Here is a 23797-nt window from a genome sequence, read left to right as displayed (position 1 = left end):
ATCGGTCACCCAGTGTGTCGCTGTCAGAGAACATCCCCACATTCCCTCGACAGATCCTTTCAAGACCAGAGAGGTCAGGCTACACAAATAGATTCAAAACCACTTCCCCTTCACACCCACTCAGTCTCCTCCTGATGGGATAGTCTTGCCATCTTTGACCTCAGTCTGTTCAAATTGTGATGCATGGATAGTGGATGATTGGACAATGTTGGTTGCTAATGACCCTTTACGTTAATTTTTATAAATTCTTTTGTGGGATTTGGGCTTCACTAGTTGGCCAGCATTTATTGTCTGTTCCTAGTCATCCTTGAAAAGATGGTGGTAAGCTGCCTTGCTGAGCCACTGCAGCCTGCATACTGCAGGTTATCCTACGATGCCATTAGTGAGGGAATTCCAGGCCTTTGACACAGGATAGCGAAGTATTGGTGATATATTTCCAAGTCAGCAAGGTGAGCAGTTTGGAGGGGAACTTGCTGGGGTGTGTGTTCTCATGTATCTGCGACCCTTGTCCTCTTAGATGGAAGTGATCATGGGTTTGAAAGGAGCTGTTGAAAGATTTTATAATTTCTGCAGTGTATCGTGCAGATGGCACATGCTACTCAGCGTCGCTGATGGACAGAGTAGATGTTTGTGGATGTGGTACCAAAGAAATGAGCTGCTTTTTCCGAGATAGTGTTGAGCTACTCTTATGTTGTTGGAGCTACATCCATCCAGGAGATTGGGGAGTATTCCATCACATCACTGACTTATGCCTTACTGGTGATGCGCAGGCTTGGAGAGTCAGGAGGTGAGTTTCTTGCTGCAGGGTTTCTCATCTCTGACCCGGTGTTGTAGCCATGTATTGATAGGCTGTTCCAGTTCGGTTTCCGGTCAGTTGTACCTTCCAGGATGTCAGTAGTTGCATATTTACTGATGGTGATGCATTGACTGTCAAGGGGGTGATGGGTGAATTCTCTGAGAATGAAAGACCCCCATGATGTTGATATAGGGCTGAATTCAGTGATGGAACACCAGTAAATTTCAGTGGCGCGAAAGTGAATGTACTGTGGTCAGCCAGGGGGAACCTCTCAGAATATGTGTTTCCGGATTGGGACTGTTAATCTGGTCCAATCAGAGACCCCAGGCTGACTGATAAGAACAGGAGTGTCAATCATCCAGTTCAGTTGGAGAACTGGATCTGAGGGAGGTAGATTCTTGTCAGGCACTCTCCACTGTTAAATAAAAGGTGACTTGGTGATGGGATACAGGCCTCTGTGGAGCTATTTCAGTGGCGACGATGATGAGATTGATGGAACCATGCAAAAGTGCATTCTGGCTGAAGCTGAACTGGACTTCAGCCGGGCACGTGAGCTGGCTTTATCATCAGAAATGTGGCTTGTGGAATGCATTCAATTGCAGGGTTTTCCACTGAATGCTGTAATCTCTTCTCTACTCCCTTCATCCCTTTAGCCTCTCAATGCCCTGTCACCCTTACTGGGTCTCCCTGCCTTCCCTCTGCTGTGTCTCTCCCCCCTTACCCCTACTGTGTCTCTCCCTTCACCGAACGTTTGCAATGTCTTTCCCACACCCTTCGCCCTGCTCTGTCTCTCCCAACTTACTGCTGCTGTGTCTCCCCCACTTCGCCCCTTCCCCTTGATCTGTCTTTGTCATCCCACACCCCATTGTGCGCCTTGCGGGCCAGTGGCGTTGTGGCACAAGGCCACAGCTGCCTGTCACTAATAAGTGCATTTGCTTGTAATTGTGCATTGTTCTTGCCCCTGAGAATCTTTTCCAATACGTTCTCTACCACTGATGTGAGGTTCACAGGGCTGTAATTTCCTGGATTGTCCCTTTTTAACCTTTTTAAACAATAGGACTACATTAGCCTATTCTCTAGTCCTCTGGGACCTCACCTGGGACCAAAGAAGATAGAAAGGTATCTGTTAATGGCCCAGCAGGTTGTTCTCTGCCTCCTGGAATATTCTGCGGTAGATGCCATCAGGACCCAGGGTCTTATCTACCTTTACACTTCTCAAAATGCACAACACTATGAACCTCTTCCTTTTCAATGTCAACTTGTCTTTGAAATTCAACACACCCTTCCCTGAGATCGTCCTTTATTAATCCTTTTTCTTTGGTAAATACTGTCACAAAGTATTTGTTTTGGAACTCACCTTCCTCAATATTTCGGCTCTTCACATAGATTCCCCCATTTGTCCTTGAGTGGGCAAACCCTGTCCTTGGCTACCCTCTTGCTTTTTCTATATACATAAAAAGTTTTTTGGTTCAGTTTTGCCAGGACCGGATTCTTCTATGTCCAAAGGGTCCAAAGAAATCATCAACTGTGACTGAAGTTCTGGGCAGCACTGCCTTGTCCAATTTAAAAAGACCTAGCATAAAATGGGATTCTCCTTTATCCTGTTTGCTAATGACTTGTCATGACATCTTTTAGCCCCTCAAAATCCTTGTTAAAGTTCTTTCCAACTTTTCTTATTTACTTCAATGGCTTTGTAACTTCCCGTTCTCCCTCACCTTACATGTGTTTCCTTTGGTTTTTTTGGCAAAGGCCATAACATCCCTGGTAATCCAGGATTCATGTAACTTGCCATACTTTTGCTTCATTCTCACAGGAATGTGTGCTGCTTCTTAACTCTTATCAACTGCTATTTGAAAAACTCCCAAATGTCTGATGTGGATTTACACTGAAACAGCAGCCTGCAATCAACATTCTCCAGTTCCTGCTGAACATTGTTATAGTTAGCCTTTCCCCAATTTAACACCTTTATCCAAGGACTGCTGTTATCACTATCCACAAGTCTATTAGAAATCAATGGTATTATGGTCACTACACCTGAAATGCTTCCCGACTGAAACTTCACTCAACTGGCCAGGCTCATTTCCTAAAACTATAACTTGTCTCCTGGTTGGACCATTTACGTAGTGTGTTAAGAAACCCTCCTGAACGGTCATTACAAATTCTACCCCATCCAAGGTAGAACTTGCACACAGTCCTGAGATGTTTCTCCCAGATGAGTGTATGCCTTAGAAGTGAAAAATGCATACACCAGACACCCTGAGTTGACGAGATTGGCTTACACCTCATACCAAGGTAAAGTGAGGGAGATCAAAGGTGTCCTGGATCCCACATCAGTACCTGTCTTTCCTTGGGCTCATGAATTATTACAGAAACTTCATAGATAACCTGTCCTCCATCCTGGCATCTTTGCATGAACGCTTCACTTAAATGGGTCAGCCTTGGAAATGGTCGCCATAGCTTTCAGGAAAGTGAACAAACAGCTGTCATTCTCTAAGATGTTGGCACTCTATGATCCAAAGCAATGTCTGATAGCAACACGTGATGCCTGCCTGTACGGCATAGTGGTTGTATCAGTTCATAGGTGGTCCAATGGAGAGGAGCGCCCACTATTGTGTGCAACCAGGACTTTGGCTAATGCAGCGCGTCAGTACACCCATTTAGAGATAGATTGTTTGGTGGCTGTATTTGAAGTCGGGAAGTTCCACCAATACTTTTATGGACATAGATTTGTACTAGAAATGGACCACAAACCCCTGCTAGGTCTTCTTAATTGGACAAGGCAATGCTGCCCAGAGCTTCAGTCACAGTTGATGATATCTTTGGACCCTTTGGACATAGAAGAATCCGGTCCTGGCAAAACTGAACCAGCTGGTGGCGATGGGGGAAACCTAAGGGTATTACAACCACAACTGAAACCTTTTTGGACCCCGACCACAGTAGAGGATGGCATATTATTATGGGGGACTACAGTGATTGTCCTGAGCACAGGTGGGTACCAGATATGGGAAACCTCCACTCGGCTCATCCAGCGGTTTCCAAAATGAAGTTATGTCTGGTGGCGGGGATTGAATGTGGACATAGCTGTGTTGGTGGGGCAGTGCCCAAAAGGCCATGAAGGTCAAACATTTCTGCCATTGGCTCCCCCGGATTTGTGGGAATGTATGGGTGAAGGCTGGACATCGACCATGCAGCTCCTTTCACAGGCTCAATGTTTGAAGTCATTGTGGCCGCCCATTCAAAGTGTGTGGACAAGCACCGAGTTAATTTGTCAAAGATCAAAAAACCGCAGGCAATACATGGATGCCTGGAAATGTTGGTCAGGTAAGGGGTTATGTTTTAACAACATGAAATTTGCATCTTTCTTAAGTCAAATGGTATTCAACATATAAAGCCAGGTTGAATACCTTCCATCATCCGATGGTGTGGCAGAAGGAGCAGCCCAGACTTTGAAGACAGCTTAAAGAAACAGCATACAGCTTCATCAGACACCAAGCTGTCCTGGTTCCGATTGACTTAAAGGTCTACTGCTCGTGGTATTGCAGGTATAGCTCCAGCAGAGTTGCTGATAGGGAGAAGACTCTGCACCAGTTGATCTGATCTTCACGGAGCTGGGGACCAAGGGTGAAATAGCATCAGGAGCGCCAGTGTCAGACACAAGACTGAAAGTGAGATACTTTATTTCAGAGGACCATGTTCGGTGGAGGAACCAGGGGAATGGCTCAGCATGGGTAAGAGGCATGATCGACGTGGGGTCGGGTCCAGTGACACCTGAAGCTTGGGTAGGTGCGATATCATGAACAAGCACGTAGACAGTATGAATGCTGGAAACTCAAATGGCGTGGGAACAAAACGTGCTTGGCTCCTCGATTGCCTTTCCGACTGGCCCAGAACGTGTGGGCTCTCCATCCCGGTCAAGTGATGAAGATACCTCAGAATCTGAGGTGGACGCTGTGGGTGTCACTGCTTTGATGCCTTTGCCGCCTGAAGAAGGGAGTGAATTTCTTCCAAGATGTTCCGGGCACGAGGGGCGAGTTATTGCAAATTCCACATTGCCTGTATCAGAGACAGAGTTGGACAAACCTGACTCAGTGCTTAAAAAGCCCTTGGAGGAGCTACAGCGAAAAGAACTGGCCTACGTGTTTGGACTCCCTGGAATTGGGATGTCATGATTGTAACAGCATCAGCCAGGTGGACCTCAGAGAATATGAGTTCCCTGACTGAGGCTGTTAATCAGGGTGCCTTGGCTGGCAGATAAGAACAGGAGTGTTGGATATCCAGTTTACTCAGTGACCTAGCTTTGAGGGGGGAGGATCAATGTCAGGTACTCACTAAGTGTAAATAAAGGGTGAGTTGGTCATGGGATACATTCCCCTGTGGAGAAATTTTAGAGGCTACGAGTAAACTACCTCTTATTGGAGATGGCCATTGCTGGCGTGAATGTTACTTGGCACTTGTCAGCCCCAGCCTGGATGTTGACCCCATCCTGTCCCCTTTGGATGTGGACCACTGTCTTATGTGGCACATGGGTTCAAATCACAGGATGGCTTGAGAGGAGGATGAGCCTTGAGGAGGATGCAGAGATTTGGACAAGTTGAGGGAGTAGGTAAATGCATGGCACATGGAGTGTAATGTGCATAAACATGATAATAATATGACATTAATATCTGTTTGGTGATTTAAATCGGGAAAGGGGGAGATAGACCAAGACCTGGGTGCCCCTTGTACACCAATCACTGAAAATCATCATTGCAGTTGGAGAGGGCAAATGGTACATTGGCCTTCATAGTGAGAGAGTTTGAGTACAGGAGCAGGGATATCTTGCTGTGATTGTACAGGGTCAGATCACCTCTGGAGTATGGTGTACACAGTTTGGTCTCCTGATCTGAGAAAGGTTGTCCTGGTTACAGAGGGAGTGTGAGGAAGATTGACCAGACTGATTGCTGGGATGGCAGCACTGATATATCCGGACTCTCTCCATAAGTTAGGACTGTACTCATGGGAATTGAGAAGAATAAGGGGATGGATCCGATAGAAACTTATCAAATTCCAACAGGACAATCCATGATAAACACAGTAAGGATGTTCATAATGAATAGGGAGCCAACAAGCAAGGGGATGTCATAGGCTAAGGGTACAGAGTAGGACTGAGATGTAGAGAAATGTCTTCATCCTGAGAGTGGGGACATAGTGGGACCACAGAAAGTGTTCGTGACCTAGCCATTGAATGTTTTTAGGACGGAGTTGGATATGGTTTTTGGGGCAAAAAGGATCAAAGGGAATTCGAAAAACGAGGAGAACAGGGAACTGATATGGGACAATCGGCCATGTTTGTATTGAATTGGGGTTGCTGTCTGTAAGGGCTGAATGGCCTACTCCTGCTCCTATTTTCTGTGGTTCTGCATCGTCTCAGTGACCATGAAACTGTTGTTGATTGTTGTAAAAATCTGCCTCACCAAATCAAACCCACAGTTTGGTTTTAGGAAAGAAAATCAAACACAGCCTGGGTGACTGCGGACCCCATATCCATGGGCATGTGCCCAAATTGAGCCCCAGTGCACACCCCGAGATAGGCCGAGCAAACTGTTTTGCCTGTGGTGCTTTAGCCTGCTGCAAGAAAGAAGAGAAATGTGGTTGGCTATAAACTGAGAGCCACAGGGTGAGAGTTTCAAAAGGAGATTGACACATTGGCTCAATGGGCAGAGAGGAGGCAAGTGCAATTCAAGGGAGAAGTGGTATCCTTTGACAAAAACAGAGAATTGTGCAGAGACAGTATGGTGAATGGTGCTCTGGAGCAGAGAGATCTGGGAAGGTTTGGGCTGGGGGTGAAGGTGGTGTATGCTTACTCATGATTAAAGGCAGCAGGGCATGATGAGTGAGCTCCCAGTCAAGCAGATTCTCTTGTTGGTTTTGGTGTTAGAGTGATAACAACCAAGGAGGTGATGCTGGACTTGAACAAGACATTTAGCTGGTGTATTGTTAAAAGTTGTGGGTGCTACGTTTAACAGAAACATGTGAATACATTGGAGTGAGAGCATGCAGAGAGATTTAGAAGAATGATCACAGGAATGAGAAACTTCAGTGGCAAAGTAGTGGGGACTGCTCTCCCCAGAGAGAAGGAGGCTGAGAGAGAAATCTGATAGAGTTTTTCAAAACCATGGAACGAGGCTGGACAGAATAGGGAGGGGAAGTGAAAGAAATGGGCTGAATGGCCTTCAGTAATTGTGAAATTCTGCATGTATCTTTTTAGTTTATGGGAAGGGTTGTGTCATGCTACCGACAATCCATTATTGCCGATTTATCACTTTACAGAATATGGACCTTCAGAGTGCATCATCTCTGGTACGGTATACCTGCAGAGTTCCATATGTCAGATTTACACCACCAATGGCAAACCACCCAATGCTCCCTACAACCTGAGTATCTTCAGTGTTCCCATTTAAGGATGTTCACCAACAAACACTTTAAGCAGAAGGTTTGACCATTGCACAGCCGGAAGATCCAGGGGAAACTGAAGGAAGAGGTTCACGAAGGTTTGGGAACAAATATTAGAATTCGAAATGGAACACAGAGACTCCCGATGAGGAAAACAAGGCCCTTGCTGGAGGTATCAAGGGCTGACAGTGTGGAATCATAATTTGGCTCTTGCAATGGCTTCTGTAGTTGAACAGATAGAGGCTACTCACACAGTCTCAGGGAAGAGAGACACCAGTTAGTGAGAGAGTGGAGGCTGCCATACTGCAGCCACTGCATAGATATCTCCCTGACAGGGTGAGAGATGACCCAGAGACACCAGTCAGTGTTCAGATGTTCAGAAATAGCAAGAACTGCAGATGCTGGAGTCAGAGACGACATTGTGCAGCGGCAGAGGTGCAGGATGGTTGTTTCGGGTCAGGACCCATCTTCAAAAATGGCAGGGGAAAGGGAGGTGGGAAATAAATAGAGGGAGGACGGGTGGGACTGGGGAAGGTGGGTGGAACGGTGATAGGTGAATGCAGGTGGGGATTAGTCAGTGGGATAAATCGGATGGTTAAGTGAGAGGGAAGGTGGACTGTTTGCCTCAGGTCAAGCTGTTATTTCCCAGAGAGAGAGAGAGAGAGAGAGAGAGGGGATTTGGTCCAGAGAGTCACCTGTCTTTTTACAGGTGTCCCCCAGAGAGGGGATGGAGTGACACCAGTCGGTGTACACGTATCTCGCACTGAGAGACACCAGTAAGTCAACACATACTTACCTGAGAGAGACAGAGGGGACTGAGAGTGTAGTGGAGAAACTACCAGGAGACGCGGAGAAGTCTTCAGGAAGTTAAACTTTTATTTGCATACAAAAGCTGTGACAATCAGAAAATGGTTTCCCGATTGCCCCCAAATCCCGGGGTCGTTATTCTTTATACTTTTTAGTTATCATACTTTCTTCAAAGATTATCAGCGTAACCAGTTGTTATCTCTCCAAAGCTATGCAGCAGACCAATTTTTGTTAGCTCGTGTTATCTCTCTAAAGCTATTCGTCTTCTGAATCACTTTCTGCTACAGCAGTTCTCTACTTTCTGCCACATGGTTTTCTACTTTTTAGACATAACCTATTCCATCCTGATCATCTTCTGCCACAATGGTCTTTTATTTTAAACTCAACCTCTTACATTATGGTTATTTTCTGCCACAATGGTCTTCCACTTTGTACCTAATCTATAAGACAGTTGCGAAGTCCAATGATATTAATTGGTAAACAACTTATGTCACCACACTTAGATCACTTTTTTATCTTACGACAGACAGCCACTGCACCTGCACTTGAAGGTCAGTTAGAGTGGTTAGTACTGCTCTATCTTATCAAGTTACTGCTGTATTCTGAAAGGTGCATTGTCTACTGTCTTCCTTTGCAGCAGTCTGAGGGTTAGTGATTTATGTAGCTCTAGCAGAATTAATAAAGTTCGCAGCCAAGAAGCCATTTTGTTGCTAATTTGCATCGAGAAGCCATCTTGTGCCTGTATCCAAGTTTCTTATTTATTACTACATCTGCCACAATGGTCCTTTGCCTTGGGTTGACCCCATTACGTCATGCTAGTCCTTAGTTCTATGTTACATGCTTTAATTAACCTAATTAAGCTGCCATTAATAGCTAACCTGGGTGTCCTACCTTTGTTTTACATTCCCTTGAACTATGCTGAAGCACTTCATTCTGTTAAGGTACAGCATTCTATTGATTATTGTAACACTCCATAGATCAGTACATCATCCCGCCGATCACTGTAAGATTTAACCCTTTGTCTGCCCCTATAATTTTAATTTGCATCAAGAGACACCAGCAAGTGCAGTTATCTCCCTCTGAGAGAGAGATAGAGAGAGAGAGAAAGGACTTAGAAACAGAAGTCAGTGTACAGATATCTGCCTGATAGAGAGGGGACTTGCAGCAACCACTTCAGTGTTGAGTGTGTGTTGGTGGTTTGTGAGGTGCTGCAAATTTTGTTCTGATTGTTCATTTTGCTCAGGCAGTTTGTCACATCTTGACTTCATCTGTTTTTGTTCCTGACACTTCTTCACAAGAAAATAATATCGATCTCTCAAATTTACCGCAGCTTTCTAAACATAACTTGCCACAGTTACACACAGAATCTGCCTGAGTATTCTTTCCCACTATGTGCAGCAAATGGCAATTTTGAACTTGATTGGCACAACATCCATAAGCATCCACTCCCTCTACCACTGATGCACAGTCGTAGCGGTGTGCACAATCTACAAGATACACTGTAAAAATTAGCCAAGACTCCTTAGGCAGCACCTTTTAAACTCCTGACCACGAACACGTAGAAGGACAACACAGATCGGATTGCAGACTTGGCCAACCAGCAAGGGATGCTGGGTATATTGGCCAAGCAAGTCTCTGAAATCACAAAATCTACGCACCAGACCCAGGGCATAAAGAGCAGCCAGGCACTAATGTCATTAGTATCATGTAGGAGGTCAGCAGTTATCCTGGAAAGACATATCCCTGACAACTTGTCCACTGAACAAGCTACATAAAGAAAGTGACAGGAGCAAGCCATCCAAATGATTGGCTCATGGTTCAAAATATTATATGTTTCTCCTTGATTGGCCAGAACTGCAGAAAGAAGCAGAGTACCAGCCAGAAAGTTCTAGAAAGGGCTCACTTGCAGACCATTGTCTCAAATTTTCTGGAGTCCTTCAGAGGAGACCAACATGGTAAGAGGCAGAGACCAGCTGACCACCCAGAGAGGGAAGGGGGAGGAAAGAAAGCAGCTTTGCAGCCCCAGAGACAGAACCAGAGAGAGAGCCACAGCATAAATATACAAGAGACTCTGGAAGGATTGTATGCTTAAGGGGCCAAATAAGAGTATGAGAGAATATATTTAATATAGAGGCTATTGCAACTTGTTCCCTAATAAAATTGGGACTGTTTTACATCGGTACCGACTTGTGTTTGCAGTGAATTGACCACCTCAGTATAGTGGGAACCTAGGCAAATTCATTGATAAGGTTCTGGTTGGAAATGTCTAACTTGTTTTAAGGAGGAGAAGGACAACCTGCCCATTAGGATTGTGCAGAGTGGGAGTGACCAGGAAGGTGTTTGGGTCCACAGGGGTTGTGTACAGTGGGAATGAACGGGAAGGGGTTTGGATCCATTGGGCTTGTACGCAGTGGGAATGAATGTGAAGGGGATTGGGATTTATTGGGATTGTGTAGAGTGGGGGGCGAACAAGAAGGAGGTTTTCCCAATTGGGATTGTCTCGAGTCAGTATGCCTGGGAAGGGTTTTCGGACCGTTGGGCTTGTGTAGAATTGAAGTGAATGGGAAGAGGTTTGAGTCCTATGTGATTGCACAGTGTGGGAATGAATAGGAAGGGATTAGGTTTGACTGAGATTGCGTACGTTTGGACTGAACGGGGACGGTTTTGTTTCTGTTGGGATTGCGCAGAATACAAATGAATAGGAAGGGTTTGTGTCCATTGGAATTGTCTGGAGTCGGTGTGAACAGGAATGGGATTGGGTCCATTGGGATTGTGTACAGTGTGAGTGACTGGGAAGAAATTGGAGAACATTAGGATTGTGACAAATGGGAATGAATGGTAATGTGTTTTGATCCTTTGGGATTGTACGATGTGGGAGCGAACATAAAGAGGTTTGGGTGCATTGGGATTGTCTGCAGTGGGTATGAATGGGAAGGGGTTTGGGGTCACTGACACTTTGCAGTGTGAGAGATATCACATTTTGGAAATGTGACATTCATTTTCACACCACCGCGAGGTGATGACCTCTCCCATTATTGGGGATGGACGACTGCCCAGTGCGAGATAATTTAAGACACAGTCTTCCCTGCCCTTAGCACTGTCTCGGAGTCGACTGCTGTGAGGCCAGAAAGGAGCAGCAGGAAACACTGCACTGAGGTACGTGTGAAAGGAGCATTGCACTGAACTGGGACAATGTTGTGGATTATATGCTGAATAACAGATACTCGAGCGTGAGCTATAGACTGGAATGTATTTGAGGGGCTCAGGGTGGTTTATGTATTGCATAACAGATACCTGCGAGTGACTTACAGACTGCAATCTAAGCAGGGAATTTGGTGTGGATTATACATAGAATAATAGACACCCAGGAGTGAGTTATAGCCTGTAATGTAATTTAGGGTTTCAGGCTGGTTTATATGTAGAATAACAGATACCCGGGAGTGAGTTATAGACTAGAATCTAATTGAGGGGTTCGGGGTGGCTTATATCCAGAAGAACACATCCCAGGGAGCGACTTACAGACTGGAATCTAATTGAGCGGTTTCAGGTAGGTTATGTACTGAATTAACAGATACCTGGTAGTTTATATATATAGAATAACCATTATCTGGGCTTGCATCGCGGACTGGAATGTATGTGGTTCATTTGTGTACACAATAACAGATATCTGGGAGTTAGTTACTGACTTCATCAAGGGATTCGGATTGTTACTCTAGATAGAACAATAGGTACCTGTAGCACAGATAACTGTCTAATAAAGGTTTTTGAGTAAATTCTGTGTGGAATAACAGATAGCCGTGAATGAGTTAGACAGTGCAATATAATCAGTATTTACGATAATAAAGAGCTGGCAATGTGGAAAATAAACAGAATCCCTGCAGTGTGAAATGGTGAAAACAGGCCCCTTGGCTCAACAAGTCCACACTGAACCTCACAGCATCCCACCCAGAGCCAGCCCCATCCCCTTAATCTATGCATCCCTGAACACTATGGGTAACTTAACATGGCCAATCCATCAAACCAGCACATCTTTGGAGTGTGGGACAAAACCAGACCACCTCGGGGAAATGCACACAGACACAGGCAGTATGTGCAAACTCCACACAGGCAATCCACAATGGGTGGAGTCCCTGGTGCTGTAAGCAGCTGTGCTAACCACTGAGCTACTGTGCCGTCCAGGCTGTCTGTGGGGTAGACTGCACTCTGATCAACATGTTCAGGACAGTTTAGATATAAAATTGAATATACCCAGGAAAGTGCAGCAGACTGAAATCTAATGGAGGGGCGTGAGGAGGTTTTAAATGAATAATAAAGGTATTTGGGTGTGGTTACAGAGTGAAATCTAATCAAGGAGTTCGGAGGTTTATAACATATATCTGGAGTGTGGTACGGTTTGGAATCTAATTGAGGCGTTTAAGGTTTGGTTTTATGTGGAATACCAGGTCCCTGGGACTGAGTTAATGGTTGGGAGTTTAATCAAGGGGTACGCATCATTTTTGCAAAATATAGTGGATGCCTGTGAGAGAAGTACAGATTGGAAATGAATTGAGGTGTTTGAAGGGGGTAATGGGAACTGCAGATGCTGGAGAATCCAAGTTAACAAAGTGTGGAGCTGGATGAACACAGCAGGCCAAGCAATATCTTAGGAGCACAAAAACTGACTTTTTGGGCCGAAGGGTCAAGGGATATAGCTGGCTTATGCATAGATCAGCAGATACCAAGGAGTGAGTTACAGACAGGATTTGACCAAGGGACTCGGAGAAGTTTATATAAAGATCAGCAGATGCCCGAGACTGAGTATCAGACTGGAATCTGATTGAGGGGTTTGTGCTGGTTAAATCTTGAATAACAGATACCCAAGCGTGAGTAACAGACTGGAACCTAATCGGGGTAGTGCTGTTTTATATATAGAATAACAGACATCTGGGAATGAGTGACAAACTGTAATCTAATTGAGAGGTTTGGCTTGGTTTATATACAGAATAACAGATACCTGGGAGGGTTTTACAGACTGGATTCTAATTGAGGCATTCAGTATGATTTATGTCGATAGAATAACAGAAACCCAGGTGTGAGTAAGAGACTGGAATTTAATCAGCAGTTCAGAAAGGTTTCCACATGGAATAACAGACACCTGGGACAGAGTTACAGAGTGGAATCTAATCGCGGGGTTTGGTGTGAGTGATATGTAGAATAACAGACACCCGGGAGTGAGTTACAGGCTGGAATATAATCGAAGGTTTCGGGGTGGTTTATGTACAGAATTACAGATTACTGAGAGTGAATTACAGACTAAAATCTAATCGAGGGGTTTGGCGAGGGGTTATATACAGTGGAACTGATACCCGGGAATGATGTACAAATTGGAATCTGATCAAGGATTTGGGTTGGTTTATGCATGGATGAACAGCCACCTGGAAGTGAGTTTCAGGCTGGAATCAAATCAAGGTGTCATCGGAGTTTTATACAATGATCAACAGATGCCTGGTAGTAAGTGACAGACTGGAATCGAATCGAGGGATTCGGGATGGCTTATATATAGAATAACAAATACTGTAGAGTGAGTAACAGTCTGGAACCTAATCAGGGGCCGCGCTGGTTTACATACAGAGTAACAGCGACACGTGGGTGTGAGTTGCAGATTGGAATTGAATTGCAGAATTTGGGTTCGTTCATATGCTGAATAACACAGACACGGGGGCTTGAGTTACAGACTGGAAGTTTATTGGCATAATAACACAAAGCCCGAAGTGATGTAAAAATTGGAATCTGATCAGAGGAATTGGGGATGGTTTATGTGTAGATCGACAGATATCTGGGAGTGAATTACAGGCTGGAATCTGATCAAGGGGTTTGGGGAGGTTTATGCATAGATCGGCAGATACACAGGAGTGAGTTACAAACTGGAATCTGACTGATGGTTTTGGGGTGGCCTATATATAAATATAGATTAGCAGATTCCAGGAAGTGGGCAACAGACCAGAATCTAATCGGGGCTCGGGTCAGTACAGAATAACAGATATCTGGGAGTGAGTTACTGACTGGAAATATTGAGGTCCTCAGGGAGGTTTATAATCAGAATAGCAGCAAACAGGGAAGTTAAAGACAGGAATCATATTGAAGATTTGGGGTGGTTTATATATAGAATAACAGATTTCCTGGCGTGAGTCACAGATTGGAATCTAATCGGGTGGTTCCGGATTGTTTATATACAGAATAACTGAAACCCAGGAGTGGTGCACAAATTGGAATCTGATCAAGGGATTTGGGATGGTTTATATATAGATGAGCAGACACCTGAGACTGAGGAACAGACTGGAACCTGATTGAGGGGTTCAGGGTGGTTTGCATACAGAACACCAGATTCCCAGAAGTGAGCTACAGACAGGAACTTAGTTGAGGTTTATATACATAATTACAGATACCCAGCAGTGATGTACAAATTGGAAGCTGATCAGGTGTTTGGCCTGATTTGTACGTAGATCCGCAGATTCCTGGGAATTAATTACTGACTGGAATGTGATCAAGGGGTTTGGGTTGATTTATACATTGATCAACAGACACATGGGAGAGAGTAACAGACCAGAAACTAATCGGGGACTTGGGTCTATTAACATATTGAATACAAATACCTGGGAGCGAGTTATAGACTGGAATTAAATCGAGGGGTTCAGGGTGGTTTATAAACAAATAACAGATATACGGGTATGAGTTAGAGACTGCTATCTAATTGAGGAGAATCAGGTGATTTATATAGAGAATCAAGATACCCAGGAGCAAGTTATAACCTGGAATCAAATTGAGGGGTTCACTGTGGTTCATGTACAGAATAACAGATACCCGGAAGCGAGTTACAGACTGGAATCTCATCAAGGCGCTAAGGGTGGCATTCATTTATACTATCGTGTACCTGGGTAAAAAAACTTAAAGAAATGTGGATGCTGTAAATCATGAACAAGTAACAGAAGTTTCTGGAAGCTCAGCAGGTTTGGCAACATCTGTGGTAAAAAAAAAATCAGAATTAGCGTTTTGGGTTTAGATCTGAGGCTTTGTTACCGGATCCGAAAGGCTAACTCTGAACTTTTTCTTCGCCTGCTGAGCTTCCAGTAACATCTTTTTTATCCCAGGTACCTCAGATTGAGTTAATGATTTGAGTTGGTCAAGGTGTATGGATCATTTTTAGCGGATAGCAAATGCCCAGGAGTGAGTGGCAGACTGGAATCTAATCGAAGGGTTTGGAGTGGTTTACAGATGGAATAACAGATATGTGGGAGTGAATTACTAACTGGAATCTAATGGGATGGTTCAAGATGGTTGATATACACAATAACTTACCTGGCAGTGAGTTACAGAGTGGAATCCACCCAAGGTGTTCAGAGTGATTTATACGTTGATCAACAGATACCTGGGAGTGAGTTATACACTGGAATCTAATCGAGGGGTTCAGGGTGATTTATATACAGAATAAAAGAAACCGGGGATTTATGGAGAGAATCACAGATACGCCGAAATGAGTAACAAACTGGAATCTAATCTAGGAGTTTAGGGTGGTTTATGTACAGAATAACAGATACCCAGGAGTGAGTTACAGATTGAAATCTAATCGAGGGGATTGAGGTGGTTTAGATACAGAATAACAGATACCTGGCAGTGTGTTACAGACTGGAATGCAATCAAGGGGTTTGGGGTGGTTTTTATACAGAATAATAGATGTTAGAGACTGCTATCTTTTTGAGGAATTTCAGGTGGTTTAATATAGAGAATCAAGATACCAAGGACTGAGTTACAAACTGGAATCAATTTGAGAGTTTCAGAATAACAGATGCCCAGAAGTGCATTACAGACTGGAATCCAATCAAGACGCTGTGGGTGGGTTTTATACATAAAATCATGTACCTGGGTAAAAACCAAACAAGCTGCTGTAAATCAGGAACAAATAACAGAAGTGGCTGGAAGTTCAGCAGATCTGGCAACATTTGTGAAAAAATATCAGAATTAACGTTTTGGGTCCAGTTCTAAAGTAGGGTCACCAGATCTGAAAGGCTAACTGTGATTTTTTTTCATGGTTGGTGCCAGGCCTGCTGAGCTTCCAGTAACTTAAGTGTTTTTATACCAGGTACCTGCAATTGAGTCAATGATTGGAGTGCGTCGCAGACCGGAATCTAATTGACGGGTTGGGAGTGGTGTGCCTATTGAATACCAGATACCTGGGAGTGAGTGACACACTGGAATCTGATCGAAGGGTTCGGGATGGTTTAAATATACAGAATAACAGAAACCCCAGAGTGAATAACAGAGCAGAATTTAATCAGTGGATTCAGAATGGTTTCCATGTAGAATAACAGACACCTGGGACAGAGTGACAGACTGGAATCTAATTGTGGTGTTTCATATATTGAATACCAGAGACTAGGAGTCAGTTATAGTTTGGTATCTGATCAAGGGGTTTGGGGTGGTGTATATATAAAATAGCAGACACCTGGGAATGAGTGACAGACTGAAATCTGCTCTGGGGTTTTGGGATTGTCTATATATAGAATAACATACACCCGGCACTGAGTTACAACTGAAATCTAATCGAGCGAGCTGGGGTCGTTTATGCACAGAACAACACATGCCGGGATTGAGTTACAGACAGGAATCTAATCAAGGGGTTCAGGGTGGAAATACACGGAATAACATTGGAAGTGAGTTACCCACTGCTAATTAATGAGTTGGTTGGTTTGAGGGACAGACAAGAATCTAATTGAGCGTTTCAGGGTGGTTTACGGACAGAATAACAGACAACGGGAGTGAGTTACAGACTGAAATGTAATCAAGAGTTTGGGGTGGTTTATATGTGCAATACCAAACACCCAGAATGAGTTACAGACTGGAATCTAATCAAGGTGCTCGGGGTGGAAATATACAGAATAACAGTGGAAGTGAGTTACAGGCTATGAACTTAATGAGGGGTTTGAGTTGGTTTATGTATAGAATAATAGATAGTGAGTTACAAATTGGAATTTGATCAAGGGGTTTGGTGTGGTTGATCTGTGGAGTCACAGTTACCCGGAAGTGAGTATCTATGATACCCGGTACAGACTGGCACCTAATCAAGGGGCTCAGGTTGGATAAATATATAGAAGATCAGACACCCAGGAATGAGTTACAGACTGGAATCTAATCGAGGGGCTCAGATGGTGTCTAAAGGGAATACAGTTACCCAGAAGTGACTTACAGACTGGAATCTAATTGTAGAGTTCAGGGTAATTTAAATATTAAATTCTAGATTGGAATCTAATTGAGAGGTTTGAGCACTTTCTACAGAGAATAACAGATGTCCAGGGATGAATTACTGACTGGAATCAAACCAAAGGGATCAGATGGTTAATGTAGATAGAATAACAGATAGCCGACGTTTGTTACAGATTGAAGTCAAATCCACTGTTTGTATAAAGATTAGCGCATAATCAAGCGTGAGTTGCATATTGGAATTTAATCGTCATTTCAGGTGGTTTATATACAGAAAAGCAGACACCTGATGGTGAGTTACAGACTGGATCAAGATGTTCATGTTATTTCTCTGGACATAAAAACAGAGACCTGGCAGTGTGGTAGACATGACTGTCAGGGTTTGGGTGGTTTATAGAGAGAATACCAAATACTTGGGAGTGAGTTAGAGCCTCAAATCTAATCAAGGTGTTGGCGCTGGTGTATGCGTAAATCAGCAGTCAACCAGTAGTGAGTTACAGACTGCAATCTAATCAATGGGTTTGGGGTTGTTTATATACAGAATAACAGATTCCCGAGAGTGAGTTACAGACTGGATTCTAGTCGAGGCATTCAGTGTAGTTTACATCTATAGAATAACAGGAACTGCAGAGTGAATAACAGAACGGAATGTATTCAATGGATTCAGGATTGTTTACATATAGAATAACAGACACCTGGGACAGAGCCACAGACTGGAATCTAATCGAGGGGTTGGGGGTGGATTACACGTGGACTAACAGACATCAGGGAGTGAGTTGCAAGTTGGAATCTGATCGAGGGGCTAAGGGTGGTTTATATATGTAATACCAGGTACCGGGGGTTGAGTTCATAATTAGAGTTTAATCAAGGGTATGAGTGACAGGCTGGATCCTAATTGAGGGGTTCAGGTGGTTTATTATAAAGATTAACAGATACTGGGTAATGAATTACAGATTCAAATCCAATTGAGGGGTTTGGGGTGGTTTATGTGCAGAATAACAGATACCCGGGAGCGAGTTCCAGACTGGACTGGATGGTGTCTATAGTGAATAACAGGTACCTGGGATTAATTACATTCTGGAATTTGATCAAGGGGTTTGGGTGGTTTATATAGACAGAACCACACATGTTCAGGAGTGTGATACAGATTAGCGTCCAATTGACACAGTTGTGGAATCCCATAAAGATTAACAGATGCCTGGCAGTGAGTTACACATTGGAATCCAGTCAAAGGGTTGCCGTCGTTAGTACAGAAATATGAGAGTGGCTCAGTGTTTAGCACTGCTGCCTCATAGCTCCAGGGACCTTGGTTTGATTCCAACCTCAGGCAACTGTCTGTGTAGGTTTCCTCCAGGTGCTCTGGTTTCCCCCCACAGTCTAAAGATGTGCGGGTGAGGGTGGATTAGCCATGCTAAATTGTCCCGTCGTGCCCAGGGATGTGCAGGTGAGGGTGGATTAGCCATGCTAAATTGTGCTGTCGTGCCCAGGGATGTGCAGGTTAGGGTGGATTAGCCATGCTAAATTGTCCTGTCGTGCCCACAGACAAGCAGGTTAGGGTGGATTGGCCATGGGATATTGTCCAGTTGAGTCCAGGGATATGCAGGCAAGGTGGGTTTGCCATGGGAAATGCAGAGATATAGGGACAGGGTAGGTGAGATGGATAGTGGTGATGCGTGGACTTGATGGGGCGAATGACATGCACCCACATTGTCGAGATTCAAATGATTAACAGTTACCCGGGTTTGTGTGTAGTCTTGAATCTAATCGAGGGGCTCAGGGTGGTTTATGTACAGAACAACAGATATCAGGGAGTGAGTTACAGACTGGAATCTAATCGAGGCAGTCCATATGGTTTATATACAGAAAGACAAATACCTGAGTGAGAGTTACAGACTGCATCTAATCAAGGATTGAGGGGTGTTTTACGTATAGAATACCAGATATCCAGAAGTCCGTTACACACTGGAATACCATCAAAGGATTTGGGTGCTTTCTACAGACAATAACAGATGAATTACTGATAAGAATCAGATCAAAAGGATCGGATGGTTAATGTAGACAGAATAACAGATAGACTGAGGTGTGGTACAGATTGAGCCAAATCAATGAGTTTGTATAACAATTAACAGACAACCAGGAGTGAGTTACACATTGCAATCTAATCAAGTCATTCACATGGTTTATGTACAGAATAACAGATACCTAGGGGGTGAGTTACGGACCAGGCCAAGATGTTCAGGTAGTTTCTCAGTATACAACAGCAGATACCTGGCAGCGTGGCCGATATGACAACCTAACTGAGTGGTTTCTGTGTAGAATGACGGGTAGCTGGGAGTGAGTTAGACTCTGCAATGTAATCAAGGGGTGTGGCTTGGTTTGCATGCAGAATAACATATAATTGTGAGTGTGGTATAGACTGCAATCTAATTGAGGGAATTGGGCAGGTTTATGTATTAAATAATAGATACCAGGGAATGGGTTACAGACTGGAATCTAATTGAGGGGTGTGGGATGGGTTACGTACAGAATATCAGATACTCGGGAGTGAGTTACAGACTGAAATCTAATTGAGACATTCCAGGTTGGTTTATATATTTGAAAAGTAGATACTTGGGAGTGAGCTCCAGACTGGAATCTCATTGAGGGTTTTGGAGTGGTGGGGATTGTCTTGTCGCCCTTATCTAACAAGACAGCTCAGGCTGAAATGTTACATTCGCCCCAACATGACAATTGAGAGAAGCGTAGCTGGCCTTGGTGGGCTTAGTCTGCACCCCCCAACCATGGTAGCTGGACTGAACATATACGGGAGGGCAGTGGTCTTCCTGAAGACCTTGCCCTGGTGAAGGACCTTCCATTCAGTGAGACGTTGAAGGCCTTTCGGCCCTGTGGGCAAAGTTTCCCCGAGGGACATTTCATTGATCGTCCCACCTTTTGTTCCACCTGAGCTCCTTCAGCCCCGCCTCCGCCAGCTTGGCGAGGGGAGTTCCAGCATGGTGTTGGTAGTGCTTGGTCTCCCCTCATGACCATCAACCCACCCACACTCGGACCCTGCAGGAGGGAATTACCTCAGTTACAGACGCCAGCTGGGTGGGTGGAAAGCATCCACAGGGGAGGAAAGGGCAGAGGAAAACTCCTTGCAAACGATAGCAGTCCGAGGCCTGTTGCAAAACAGCAGCATTTGGAGCTCGGCCCGGGGCCTATAAATGATAGGTGCGAGTGAACAGATAGTGCCCCCAGTTTCCCCTGGCCCCTTGTGTACCCCACAACCTGCGAGGGATTGTTTTGGTCATGCCTTTAATCTAAAAGAGTAGAATATTGCTTATAGAAATGATTTGGATGTGAATATAGGAGGTATGGTTTGTAAGTTCACAGATGGCACCAAGATTGGTGGTGCAGTGGACAGCCAGGAAGGTCATCTCAGAGTGGGCTAAGGAGGGGCAAATAGGGTTTAATTTAGAGAAGTGGGAAGCATTGCAATTTGGTAAGGCAAACCAGGCACGACTTATACAATGTACATTCGAATTCCCAATGGCAAATAATGGAATTTGAATTCAGTAAAGAATCTAGAATTAAGAATATAATAATGAACATGAAACTATTGTCGATCTGACAAATTAAGAAGATGAAACTTCATTGTTCACTGAAGAGAATAGAACAGCTTTAACAGCACTGAAATCTTGCACATTAAGAAAATGAACCTCCAGCACCAACTTAAAATAGTATACCACTCTCAACAGCTTATAAATCCGTTAAATGACGCAGACAAACATTCAAAACCTGGTTAAGATCACATGCTCTTAAAAGCTGATAAATTTGCCAAATTAAGCAAACAGGCATTCAATGCTCAGTTAAAACAGCATACTGTTCTTAAAATCTGTCAAATTAGGCAAATGAAATGTTGAAGCTCACTTCAGATTGCATACTCATTTAAAAGGGTTCAAATGTCTTGAATATGGCAAACAGACGCCTAACACGCACTTCAGATGCCATAATGATTTTAACCGCTCATTGACCTGTCAAATTCAGCAAATCTTCAACATCGAGTTAAATCACCATTCTGCTTTTACCAGCTCATAAATCTGTCACATTGTGCATGCAGCTGTGCCAATAACTCCTGCTGAGCAGAAAAGTCTGTTGGCACTTGGATCTCAGCTGAGGATTGGTATTTTGATGGAGATCCTTGGCAGTGACAGCCTTTCAGTGTAACTTCCACGTTTTCCTCTTGCAGATTGGCTGTTCGAGGCACAACCGGTGACAAGATGACAGCTGTGCATTTGAAGCCAAGCTGTTTCCTCTTTCTGTGCCTCTTCTTCCAGGGTGCCCTGAGTGCCTGTACAACCGGGCGTGCCTGTGACTGCCGCGATGCCAGGTTGGTGCCAGGGGCCCAGTTGGCGGGTTTGGGCTACGACGTGGTGACCCTTGAGCCCAGGGGCGCCTTTGTGATTGACATGAACACCTGGAAATTCGCCAATGGGAGCTGCATCCTCTGCCACAATGGGCATCTCGGTAATGTGCGCCAGCGGTTGCCTATTTCACTGGTGGACTGGCGCACCCTGAGCTCCTGCCGGCGCTCAATCTCCAGCCAACTCTACCGCTCGGTTGATAAGCTGGCACAGTCAGCCACCTCTGCCATCACCAATGACTGGCAGGTGGACCTCCATCTCAATGGAGCCAAATCGGTGCTGGCCGGTTCCAAGTCCAAGCTGGTGAGTTTTGATAGCTCCCACTCCAAGAACGACCGCTACAGTTTCACCAGTCACCAGTTCCAGTGCCGCTACTACCAATATCGGGTGAAGGACAAGCCCCTCCTGGCACCTGAATTTGCCCGCTCCCTCTCCAGCCTCCCTCCCAATGGCAAGAAGGACCAGTACAGGAAGCTGGTGGCCACCTACGGCACCCACTACCTCACGTCTGTGGCGCTGGGTGGACACTTTAAGGATGTGACGGCTATTCGGACATGTGAGGCGGCATTCAAGGGCTACACCATTGAGGAGGTGAAGGACTGCCTGTCGAAAGAGGCCAGTTCAATGACACAGCTGAGGGCAAGAGCCTTAGTGAATTCCCAGAAATGCCGGAAAATGGCGCGCGCTATGAAGAACAGTGACAAGGTCTACCAGGCCTTCAATGACCGGGTAACAGAGTTGACGGGGGGTAAGGTCCAGCAGGGGGCTGACCTTTTCTTCTCCGGGGACAGTTCAGCCTTCTCCCGCTGGATGAACAGTCTGACCTCTAACCCCGGCACGGTTCGCTATGACCTGGAGCCTCTTCACCACCTGCTTCCCAAGAGTGACCCCAGGCGAAAGAACCTGCAGCGCTACATCAGCGACTACATCATGCTCAATGCCCTCTCCAAGCAATGCAAGGTGGGTGCCTCATGCCCCCGTGGTTCCTACCGCAACCCCCACCAACGCTGTAACTGCGCGTGCCGTGAGAATAATCATGTGGACCGGAATTGTTGCCCCAAGGAGAAGGGGCTGGGCCATCTGGTGGTGACTGTCAAGAAGGGCCGCGACCTCTGGGGGGATGTTTTCACGGCCACTGATGGCTATGTGGTGGTCAGATATGGCCGACAGGAGGCCAGGACCAATGTGATCTCGAACAACAACAATCCCTCGTGGAACACCAAGTTGGACCTGGGTGAGGTCAATGCCAAAAGTGGGCACATGCTGACCATCAAGGTTTGGGACCAGGATACCGTGAAAAGCGACGATCTCCTGGGGAAATGTGAGGTCAGTGTGACCTCCGGCACCCTTAGGAAGGTCTGCTACCTCCGGTATGGCAAGGTGACCTACGATTATACCTTCACCTGTGGCCCCCACCTGGGCGGTGCCACCTGCCAGGCCTATGTGGCCCTCCCTGGCAGCATGGCGTTCACCTCTTACGTGGGCACCACCAACCACACCCTCCACCTCAACACAGTCATGCTCAATCGCTCTGAACTACCATTCCCAATGGTCTACTTCCCCTAACCCTTGCTCAGATACTGTCATGGCAATATCATAGCAGTATAATGGCCCTCATTTAATATGGGAGGCTTAGTACCATTAAAATGCAACGCTTTGAAGCTTTTTCCAAACATGGAAGCAGTGTAGCGCACCGCGATGTGAAAGGACAACGATAAAGTCCATGCTTGTTGCTGTATGCATTTTTATAATTTTACATTTTTTCAATAAATTCAACTCTTTGGCATTTAGCCTGTTTCACATGATCGTCTTTCTGGGTGCACTTGGTCAGTGAGTTTGTTGCATGGTGTGAGGTTGTATGTTGGAACCGTGCAGAATGGGAGTGGACGGGAAGAGTTTTGGGGCCATTGGAATTCTGTAGCCTGACCCCCCTGACCTTGAAAGGCTCTGTCAAGGTATCCCTCTGTTATTGGGCGGTGGCTACAAGAGCAGGTCAGAGGCTGGCAATCCTTCAGTAAGTCACTTCCCTCCTGACTATCCCCTCCTCCCCCCACCAAAACCCTATCCCACCATTGACAAGGAAGGTGTGATGGGATAATCCCCACTTGCCCTGGACAGGGCAGCT

The 23797-nt window shown here is 45.1% G+C and overlaps 1 protein-coding gene across 3 annotated transcripts in view; it reads left to right on the top strand.

Annotated features, from left to right (window-relative positions):
- Window positions 1-23462, top strand: part of LOC125450139 (perforin-1-like) — a 28360-nt gene extending 4898 nt beyond the window's left edge. For 2 of the 3 annotated variants that reach the window (XM_048526131.2, XM_048526128.2), the window contains one exon: window positions 21498-23462. In XM_048526131.2, the coding sequence (XP_048382088.1) occupies window positions 21529-23238 (1710 nt within the window). In that variant the 5' untranslated portion in view covers window positions 21498-21528 and the 3' untranslated portion in view covers window positions 23239-23462. Of the gene's footprint in view, window positions 1-11130; window positions 11192-21497 lie in introns of all 3 variants that reach the window. The other variant, XM_059643130.1, reaches the window with a different exon arrangement.
- The last annotated feature ends 335 nt before the right edge of the window (window positions 23463-23797 follow it).

The sequence above is a fragment of the Stegostoma tigrinum genome, chromosome 48, assembly GCF_030684315.1.
Source record: "Stegostoma tigrinum isolate sSteTig4 chromosome 48, sSteTig4.hap1, whole genome shotgun sequence".
Classification (NCBI taxonomy): domain Eukaryota; kingdom Metazoa; phylum Chordata; class Chondrichthyes; order Orectolobiformes; family Stegostomatidae; genus Stegostoma; species Stegostoma tigrinum.
This window is presented reverse-complemented; position numbering and strand designations above follow the sequence as displayed.